Below are 11,150 nucleotides of genomic sequence, written 5' to 3' on the forward strand. Positions count from 1 at the left end.
ACAACATGATTTCATTTCATTTTTTTTTTATAGTTGTTATAAAGAACTCAATTTTAGCTTTTTATGAGTTGAATTTAAAATAAAATTTAAAAAACAACGATGTGAAAATGATGTGTCACAAATCGTGGGGGACCTAAAATGATGTCATTCGAAAAAAATACCATAGCCTTGGAATAGCTAAGCAAAGGTAAAGCAGTGTGACGTCATCGCATTATTTTAGTCGATTGGTCGCTTATAATCCGTCCAAATTTAAAAGTCTCATAATATTGGAAAGTAAGAATAGTCAACTTATTTGTAAATTTGTAGGGTTATAGTGTATTCCCGCGCATGAAATCATGATTAAATTTTCAAAAGTGTTTAGATTGTCATAGCGCGCGTGCAGTGTACTTAGTGAATTGTGAATTTGTGATATTTTAATTTGTTATTGTTAATAATATTGTGTGAGTATTATTTGCATTTTAATATAACGATAGTCGAATGTTTATCTATGTTTGTGAAATTTTAATGTTGTAAGTAGATAATAATACATCTTTGAATAGAAGCTTAACCAAATTGCATTTATTCATGAAAATGTAAATTTTAGTTAGCATAACTTAACTATTTAGCAATCTTAGGTATTTTAATACTTTTTGGCGATAACATTAACAATATGTAAAGGAATAGATAGCGTAAAATTTTAAATATTTCTTAAAATGCGTATATACTGCGAATGATTTATTTTTTAATCTGTAGGATTATTTTCTTATCACATGTTATATAATTATTCTGTTATATTATTGTAGATGATATAATTTTAAGACGAAACACTGTTTCCTACGCGAAAGTTTGTAAGTATGGATGTTTGTTACTCTTTCACGCGAAAAGAACTTATTGTATCTATATGAAATTTGGTATAGAGGCCATTTCAAAGAGCGCCACTCTTCACCCGGTTACCACGCGAGTGACGTCGCGGGTTACAGCTTGTGTTTAATATTTTATGTAGGTGTTGTGCACTGAAGATATAAAGAGATAACTTTTGTATTTTTATATGTTTACAACGATTTAAAACAAAAACTTCTGGACCGATTTAAAAAAACGCATAGCTTGTAGCATGTAAATCCTAATAATATTCTAAATGCGAACGTTTGTAAGGATGTGTGTATGTTTGTTACTCTTTCACACAATAACTACTGAACCGAACCGAACTGAACTGAAATTTGTTACGTAGCTGGACAACTGGAATAACATGTAGGCAACTTTATCCCGATATTCCTACGGGATGCGGACTTACGCGGGTGAAACCGCGGGGCGCAGCTAGTTTACAAAAAACTTCGTCACATTCAATTATTCTATGATAAATATATTCAAGTGTAAACGATAAAAATATATTCGAGACGATTACGTCATTCGCAAATACAAGATGGCGCTATGTTTACAAACATAATATGACAAACATACGACATCCATACTAAAATCGTGTGCAGAGTATTGTCTGTCTGTTGCGCGTTCACGGTTTAACCGATTTAGATGAAATTTGGTAGGAAAGTAGTATGATAGATGTACATTTAGAAATTTAAATCTTTTTGCGGATTTTAAACGCGATTTATTCATTATATTACTAACCCGACGTTTCGAACACTACAGCGAGTGTGGTCACGGGGAGACCTACATTTGATGTATATTTGTTATTAATAACTAGCTGTACCCGCGACTTCGTTCGCGTTTGTCAATAAATACTTAGATTTATCCCCGCCCCTCAGTTTGTTTGTTTGAACGCACTAATCTCAGGAACGACTGGTCGATTTGAAAAATTCTTTTAGTGTCATATCTGACATTTTTTGCTATGTATGTACCACGGGCGAGGCCGGGGCGGACCGCTAGTGTTATTATAAGAGTATTTGCTATGCAATATGGATGTTTTATGTACCACAAAACAATTGTAGTAAGATTTTCTTCTATTTTTCTGTTTGTAGGTGCGTCAATCACGGGGATGCGCGGGAAGATTTTGATAATCTACACTAATATTATAAAGAGGAAAACTTTAATTTTTAGTTTTATAGCATTGAAATGCTTTATAAATGAGAAATTTTGAAAGAATAGAAAAAATTTGATCGAGGAAAACTTTGTTTGTTTGGTTGTAATGAATAGGCTCAAAAACTACTGGACCGATTTAAAAAATTCTTTCACCATTCGAAAGCTACATTATCCACGAGTAACATAGACTATATATGTACCACGGGCGAAGCCGGGCCGAACAGCTAGTGTTAAATATAGTGATAGACTAATATTAGATTCTACTTATAGGCTACATTTTATAAATTTAGGTAGTAAATATTTTTAGGTAGTTATCTACAAATATATACAAGTAACGAGGGGATAAAACAAAACTCGCGAATATTAATTAAATCATGTGTTATTGGATAGCTCTTTAAATAAAATATTGATAAATGGCTGACCACATAAACGCAAATAAAGTCGTTAAAACTTTTATAATACGCCTTCGAAAACCTAAGTCCAAAGCTCCGTAAAGCACGCGAAGCCGCGGGCGCATAGCTAGTTCCAAGATTAGTCTCAACGGGTGAAGTTAAATTTGTTATAAGTTAGGTCTTCTAGTTATTGGCAAGTATTCGCCAAACCTATGACTCATACAGATAAAATAGTTTCACCATTCACACGTTAGATATCTAGATTCTAGGATACCTAAAAATCTAAGTTTGAATCCGTTCAAACACGCAACTGATATGAATAACACGGATACCCATATCCTTTTCCTTACCCTTCCCAGTCCTTTCCTTTATTCCTCTCGTCAGTCCTTTCTTAATCCCCTCCCAATTTAAACTCGGCAATCCATTTGTAGAGGCTAAACTGTAAGATCAGTAATCGACCCTACTCCTCTCTAAAAAAATGAATATCTCATACTCGTTTAAAGGTATAAGATATAATTGGAATCTCGGAATCGGCTCCAACGATTTTCATGATATTTAGTATATAGGGGGTTTCGGGGGCGATAAATCGACCTAGCTAGGAATCTTTTTTAGAAAATGTCATATTCGTGTTTTATGTTATATAATTTCCAAAAAGCAATTTATAAAAAAAAACAAAAAAAAAAATTATCGGTCATCCAGGTACTTTTGTATTATTACTTGTATCTGAATGTCATTAATTGTAATTATGTAATGTATTTAATAGTAATTGTGTCATACATATTATTTATAAATTTAAGTGAGATGTTATATAATGTAAAAATTGATAGTTAATAATTAATGTTATTGGTGTAAAACTGTTTTAATTATTATAAATAAAAAAAAAATGTTTTTCCATAGTACGGATTTTTCATGATCATCCAATAATTCATGGTATTTAATTATAAAATCTGGCAGGCGTTCAACACTCAACCTCATAGCATTCAATGAAATGATAAAATTATAAATTGCGTACTCAGATGCGTGTTATGTTAAACCATTAAAACGTAGACTTATTTCAGCTGTACGTCTAGATCTAGGTCACTCTTCACACTATCTATAATCCTACTATCCTACTTCCTACTTCCTATCCTACTAGTCCTACTAATATTATAAATGCGAAAGTTTGTAAGCATGTGTGTGTGTTTGTTGCTCTTTCACGCAAAAACTACTGAACTGATTGCAATGAAATTTGGTAAGTAGATAGCTGGACAACTGAAATAACACATAGGCACTTTTTATACCGGTATTCCTACGGGATACGGACTTACGCGGTTTCAACCGCGGGTCACAGCTAGTATTATTTTAAAAGAGCAACTACAGAGTTTCTTGCCGGCTCTTCTCCGTGGAAACTTCTATTTTTGTGTCATTGAATAAATAAATGTTTGAGTTTGGGTTTATCTGTGATATTAGAAAGGAACACCATTTTGACCATGGACATTCAAATAGAGAATCTTTAAGATTTTCATACGTAGACAGACACACATCTTATGTGAGACGCAATTGTTAAATTTTACATGTTATGTTTTTTAAACAATATAAATTTGTGTGATTGTCTCTCTATATATATTGCTAATTGTGGACTGCTAAGATTGACAATAAACTGTTAAGCACATTCAATAAGTGGTTAAAATTGTGAATGGGATACAATTCCCATAGAATCTAAAAACCATAAATTTAATCGACGTAATATCGCTCGTAATACATTACTCTCGTTTCAGTAAAGTTGGCTAAATAACACTACATAGTATAAAACGAAGTCTCTTTCTATGTCTCTATGTGTGCTTAAATCTTTAAAACTACGTAACGGATTTTGATGGTTTTATTTAATAAATAGTAATAATAATAGTGATTCTAGAGGAAGGTTTAAATGTACAATAACATCTATTAAACTACTCCGAATTTAACGCATGCGAAGGCGCGGGCAGAAGCTAGCTAGGTATATAACACAGTCGCAGATAATATAGCATGGCCTTGTTAGCCGTGTTACTAACCTATAAAGTGACATCACGACAAATGTACCTACATGATTTGATATATTAAAAGACGCAAAATAACTTAACTGCAAGGCCACGACAATTTACTTAAAACTTATGAGTGGATTCGTTTATGTGTGTGTTAAAATGCGTTTGCTTATCACACTAATGTTGTAGATGTGAAAATTTGTTTGTTTGGATGCTTGTCCGTCAATCACGCTGAAACTACTGAATGGATTCTGATGAAATTTGGTATACAGCCCGGGTGTGAGCTGACCTGGGTGATACTTTTATTCCGATTAAATGATCCCTTGGGATAAAACAGCAGTCTTGATATGGTAGAAGAGATTCGATTGCTGTGGCGGGATCACGGGTGGCCGAGAGGCTAGGCGTTGCTACGGTTCGACAAAAAGACGTGGGTTCGAATCCCGCCTCGTGATCTAACTTTTTCTAATCATTAAAAATTTCTCATTTATGAAGAATTATAAAGCTATAAAATATAAATGAATATATAAATATAGTTATTTTTCCAGTAAAACATGGGTAAAGACGACAAAGAAGAAAGCGGCTTCGGATTCAAGGACAAAGCGAAAGCTGAAGAGACCCTCCGCCTGTTGGAGCAGCACGACGCTAACTACCGCAGGCTGACCGTCAGAGGTTTACTGGGGAGGGCCAAGAGGGTGCTCTCCAGTGAGTAGTGCCCACTCCACAGCACAGAGTACTCTTAATATAGGCAATAACACACGATTGTAGAGTCTCTTTGCTTACTCTGTGCAGTCTAGTATCTCTTATATATAAAATTCTCGTGTTTTCGTTGCCATACTCGTCCGAAACGGCTGGACCGATTTTGATGAAATTTTTTGTGCTTATCCGGTATCTATGAGAATCGGCATCATCCCCCTAAATGATCAGAGTCAGCAGAACAGCGTTTGCCGGGTGCAGCTAGTAAGTGTGTAATCTTCTTCTCTTAATTAATGGCTCCTCCCAATAAATAGGGACTCCGCCAGTGTCCATTACATAATGGAAAGACAAGAGTGTATTATCTATGGTATAGTCTGTACTCTATGATTATCTGATCAAAACTTGACATTGACAGAATCCGCCCTGAGTGGAACCAAAAATTGCCAGTAAAGAAATGAAGATAAAATCCTGTCCTATCCTACTAATCCTACTAATGTTATAAATGCGAAAGTTTGTAAGGCTGTGTGGTAGTTTGCCGCGGTTTCAACAGCGTAAGTCCGTATCCCATAGGAATATCGGGATAAAAAGTTGTCTTTATGTTATTCCAGTTGTCCAGCTGTCTACGTTCCAAATTTCATTGCAATCCGTTCAGCAGCTTTTGCGTGAAAGAGCAACAAACATACACACATCCTTACAAACTTTCGCATTTATAATATTAGTAGGATAGGAGTAGTAGTATTCTCTAATAAAATATTGTTGTCTGGCTGAATAAATTATTTTCCGAAATTTTTATTTATTTTAGTGACAAAAGCGGAAGAAAAAATAAAAAACATAAAAGAAGCAATGGAGGTATTTGAAAACTGGCTCGCGGAACTGGATAAGAATAAAGAGAAGAAACCGGAGAAGAAGAAAGAGACGCAAGAGAAGAATGGTGATGATAAGGTAAGAACTTGTAACAGTGTTTATAGACAAAAAATTTATTTATTTATTTATTTATTTATTTCTTTCTTTCAGTAAGTAAGAAAGAAAGGTATATTTTAAGAAGAAAAGAATCTTTAGACGCCTGTTTCTTTTAGTGATACGAAAAATTTGATTTAAAAAAGAAATTTTAAAGAAAAAGACATGTTGTTTTGCAAGTGTCTGTAGTTGTACCGAGGTGCTGCCATTTTAGCAAAATTTAATTTTCCCAATTTTCAGGGAGACGGCTCGGACGTCGAAATGGAAGAAAAGAAACCGGAAAAGAAAGAGTTGCCAGCTGATACTGTGCCAGGGTTAGGGTTCAAAGATAAGGTAATATACTAATCTACACTAATATTATAAAGCTGAAGAGTTTGTTTGTTTGAACGCACTAATCTCAGGAACTATTGGTCGGATTTGTAAAATTCTTTCAGTGTTAGATAACCCATTTATTGAGGAAGGCTTATAGGCTATATATGTACCACGGGCGAAGCCAGGGCGGACCGCTAGTAGATAATAAAGTACGCTTTAATTACACGTATCTGTTTGGTTTACTTCTTTTTAAAGTTAATTAAAAGTTGTTTTATGGAGGTTATTTTATGAACGCAGTGTTATTTTATCATCCTTCATAATTGTCATTAATGTTTTCGGGATTCATCATCAGCCCATACATGTTCCCACTGCTGGAACACAGGCTCAGGCCATAATCCAGCACGCTGGCCAAGTGCGGATTGGCAGATGTCACATGTCGTCGAACTTTTGATTCTTGGGCATGCCGGTTTCCTCACGATGTTTTCCTTAATTAAATAGTTTTTTATACTATTAATATTAAATATCTATATGAGAATCACTACATAATATAAAGCACAGTCGCTTCTTCTGTCTGTCCCTATGTATGTTTGAATCTTTAGAACTTCGCATCGGATTTTGATTGGTTTTTTTATTGATAGAGTAGATAGAGATTCAAGAGGAAGGTTTCTAATCGCACTTCACACTTATATTATAAATGTGAAATTTTATTTGATTATTTGTCCCTCAATCACGCTGAAACTACTGAACAGATTTTGATGAAGTTTGGTTTACAGCAGGGTATGAGCTGACTTTGGTGATAGGATACTTTTTATACCGATTAAATGCTCCTTTGGGTTAAAACAGGAATCTGGATATCCGGGCGGAGCCGGGATGAGTGTCTAGTATGTACATATATTATGTACCATAACATCCGTGCGGAACCGGGGCGGGTCGCTAGTAAAAAATATAAACCACGTTTTTTGAAAGAAATAAAGAAAAAAAAAATTTAAATAATAACAATACATAAAAACAAAAAATGAAAAAAAAAACAGAAAATTATATTAAAAGAAGGAATAAAAAATAAATAAATATAAATGTGTGGTTGCGTCCGCCAAAAAATGGCTGCCACTCAGTATACTTGAGGAAGAACACCTCAATACTGGTTTTCAGTGACACCCTTCCGACATCTGGATTGCCAGCTTTCTCACACCTTTTAAAATAGCATATATCATTTGAAAGAAAGAAAGAAAGAAACATTTATTTTGCAGGAAGCAGCTGAAAATACCCTCAAAGAGTTGGAAGGTCGAGATCCTGATTACCAAAAGCTGGCCGTGAAGGGCCTCATCGGGAGGGCTAAGCGTGTGTTGACGTGTATGTGTTGTTTTTTAATCACTATATAGTATAAAACAAAGTCGCTTTCTCTGTCCCTATGTCCCTCTGTATGCTTAAATCTTTAAACTACGCAACACATTTTGTTGAGTTTTTTTAATTGATAGTGATTCAAGAGGAAGGTTTATGTATAATTACGTCTATTGAACTACTCCCAATTAACGCGTGAGAAGCCGCGGGTAAGAGCGGGCTGTTTTATAAATGAGATCTTTTTTTGAAAAAATAGAAAAAATTCGATCACTCACAGGGATTCGAACCTGCGTCTTTTTGCCGTAGCCACGACTAGTCACTCAGCATCAAAAAAAACGTGTGTGTGCGATTCACACACGATAGAAGTGAAACTTCAGTAAATCGACAAAAGAATGAGATGAATATATATAAAATATAAAATAGTATGTATATTTCTGTCTCACTCTTTGCCGGCTTCATTCTACACATTCTTGCATTTGTCTCTCTCACCTGTCGTTTTTGCCGTTGCATCAGCTTTGAAATCGCAACGATTCGAAAGAAGTTTCACTTCAAAAATCTCACCTCATACTAAGTTATTCTCCAGGTACCCGCGACGAAACCAAATTAACCAACATAAAGGAATCCATATCGATATTCGAGAAGTTTCTAGACGATTTCGATACAATGCACTTGAGTAAAGAAAACAATTCATATGTAAGCTTGGGCATTGTCAGAACTTGTGTTGATATGGCTGGAGATACTATTACTGAACAGCAGGTGTGTATGTTTGTTAATAGATTCCGTCGATTTTGACCCAAACTAAAAGATTGAACTCAGATTCACTTATCGCGGATCGGTGACGATACAATAGTTTCATGAGTTTATCTTATTATCCTGATTAGGATGTATGTTTGTTACTGTTTCACGCAAAAGCTACCAAACCGATTGCAATGAAATTTGGTACGTAGACAGCTGGACAACTGGAATAACATATAGGCCACTATTTATCCCGATATTCCTACGGGATGCGGACTTACGCAGGTGAAACCGTGGGGCGAAGCTAGATATTCATAAACGAATTAAATTCTTGAAATAGATATAAAATTCTAAATGGATTTAATACACGATTTTTTTTCTGATCATATATTATACTGTAAAAATTTTACAAACTCGCAATAATATCGTTAAAAAACCGGATTTAAAGACGTTATAATTTATTTAATTTACCCATCAAATAATCGTTAATAAATTTCCAGAAAGCGTTCATAGCTGCATACACATCTGTGAATGGTGAATACAAACGTTTGAGGACCGTACTAGAAAAGGAGGACGGGAAGTCGTGGGATATAGTAAGGAATTCAAACCTGAAGGAGTTGAAGGAAAAGGTAATCTATGCTAATATTATAAAGCTGAGGAGTTTGTTTGAGCGCGCTTATCTCGGGAACTGCTGGTCCGATTTGAAAAATTCTTTCAGTTTTTAAGAGGGCATTTATAGGAGGCTTTAGGCTATATATGTACCACGGGCGAACCCGGGGCGGAGCGCTAGTGTTTCAATAAAGCATAGGTGTATGGTACCTACCCCAGTGCGAGCTGGCACAATTCGTGCCGAAGCGATAAATATGCTTAACTATTAGTCTCATAAATTTGTATTTGTCAACCGACTTCTAAAAAAGGAGGAGGTTATCAATGTGACTTTACTTTGTCTTTGGTTCACGCCATAAATGACACAATTCTGATCAAATAGACATGGGTCAAACCTTGAGATAGGAAAATAACTTCATGAGATATTACTTTGACATTAATTCCAGCACGCCGAAGCAAAACTCTTCAATGAGAAGGACGAACCTACACCCGAACATTTGGAAATGCTATTGTGGGCGTACTCACCCGAAGTTGCCAGGGTTAAAAAAGTTATACCAGAGACTAAAGAGTCCAAAGACAAAGACAACCAATCTGACAGAAAGAGACGTCACAGTGACAGCGAAGAATCTCCTAGCAAGAAGAAAAAGGACTAATTGTGATATACGGCATTTATTAATAAATATGATTTGTTTTTATGTGTTGTTTTATTACCCATCATCCCATACGTGATTTTATGGAAGAGAATGTTTTGTTTGGATGGATGTATTCGCAAGTTCTTCATGCGAACACAGTTGAAAGGATCTGTATGAAAAGAGTTATTCAGTCTGGACTATATAAAGGCACATAGTGTATAGGCTTCTACTAGAATAGAAATCAAAAAAGGTGGGCTGTTTTTAATATTAGTTCGATCGTAATAAGAACGTACTGTGATTCTACACAACTGCCTACTTGATGTAATCAGTTGATAACAAATCGCAGCCAGTCACAAGGACTATTTATAAAGTTACCCTCACTTTGACAGTTAGTTTTAACACGAAGGCGCAAACCCTACGAATCTGCTATGGTTTCAAATGATTTGACATTTTTTTAAATTCGATAGCTAAACCAATTGTGATAAGTTATGAAAAGCGATATCTGTATCCAACTGCCAATTATTCATGCAACAGATTATTGAAACAATTAATATTCGACACTATATATATAGCAATAAAATCTGTTTGTCTGTCTGTATTAAGAAGAAAATTAATGGCCAATATGTATTATAGACCGAATTTTACACATGAGCTTTTAAATACAGCGATATTAAAATGTCATACAGAATTTGAGTTTTTTAATCATTCTAATTTAAAGGATTTTTTCTTGAAATTTACTGTAATTTTTAATAGTTAAGAGATTGAGCCTCACAACACAGGGGATCCTAGTGTGAGGTTCAATGCAATATATGTATATATGCAATATATGTATATTATGTAAAAAAAATTTGAAAGAAATAAAGAAATTTTTTTTTTTTTTTTTAATTTTCTATGCGCAGATACCACACAGTTTTGATATAGATTTCAAATATAAATAAAGAGATTTTCATAATGGGTACATATTATAGTATAAACAAATCATTTGTTCCAAATCTATTATATAATTATACAAATTTGAACAAAATATTGTATTAACACGAAAGTAAGAAAAAATCTCTTATTGGGAAAATTGCTAAATTTAACACATGGCAACATAATATCGATTGGAGTTTGAATTTGACAGATACTTGTAAACATCGAGTACAATGAACCTATTTATTTTATTCCTTTTACGGTCAAATACTGACATAAATAGAATAATCTATAAATGAAACGCTTTTTCAAATAATCTTTTGCGACCGTGCTTGCATATATTTGTGCGAATTAATACGAAATATGGGTAGTAGTAGGTGATATATTTTGAACAGGGCGTGTTTGCTTGTGATCGTATCTTTTTTCTGTGATTATTAATACTAAATGACAAAAAGTGCTTGAAGCGATGTTTAATTAAATACTGTCAATGGCTGAAGATGTTATTTCAACTGCGATAATAAGTGAGGTATGTATTTAAACATGAAAATAAAGTAATTAGA

The 11,150-nt window shown here is 34.3% G+C and overlaps 1 protein-coding gene across 3 annotated transcripts; it reads left to right on the forward strand.

Annotated features, from left to right (window-relative positions):
* The first annotated feature begins 313 nt into the window (after positions 1 to 313).
* Positions 314 to 9,741, forward strand: LOC119839250. Of its 3 annotated transcripts, none has more exons than XM_038365471.1 (8): positions 314 to 440; positions 4,951 to 5,107; positions 5,901 to 6,040; positions 6,296 to 6,388; positions 7,615 to 7,717; positions 8,289 to 8,461; positions 8,941 to 9,069; positions 9,493 to 9,699. In XM_038365471.1, exons 2-8 carry the CDS (start codon positions 4,957 to 4,959, stop codon positions 9,697 to 9,699), a joined length of 996 nt encoding a protein of 331 aa, XP_038221399.1. In that variant the 5' UTR covers positions 314 to 440; positions 4,951 to 4,956. The 3 variants fall into 3 exon arrangements, with proteins under 3 accessions (XP_038221399.1, XP_038221400.1, XP_038221402.1); XM_038365472.1 differs by having other exon boundaries at positions 352 to 440; positions 4,939 to 5,107; XM_038365474.1 differs by lacking the exon at positions 314 to 440 and having other exon boundaries at positions 4,957 to 5,107; positions 9,493 to 9,741.
* The last annotated feature ends 1,409 nt before the right edge of the window (positions 9,742 to 11,150 follow it).

This window comes from Zerene cesonia, unplaced genomic scaffold (assembly GCF_012273895.1).
Source record: "Zerene cesonia ecotype Mississippi unplaced genomic scaffold, Zerene_cesonia_1.1 Zces_u010, whole genome shotgun sequence".
NCBI lineage: Eukaryota > Metazoa > Arthropoda > Insecta > Lepidoptera > Pieridae > Zerene > Zerene cesonia.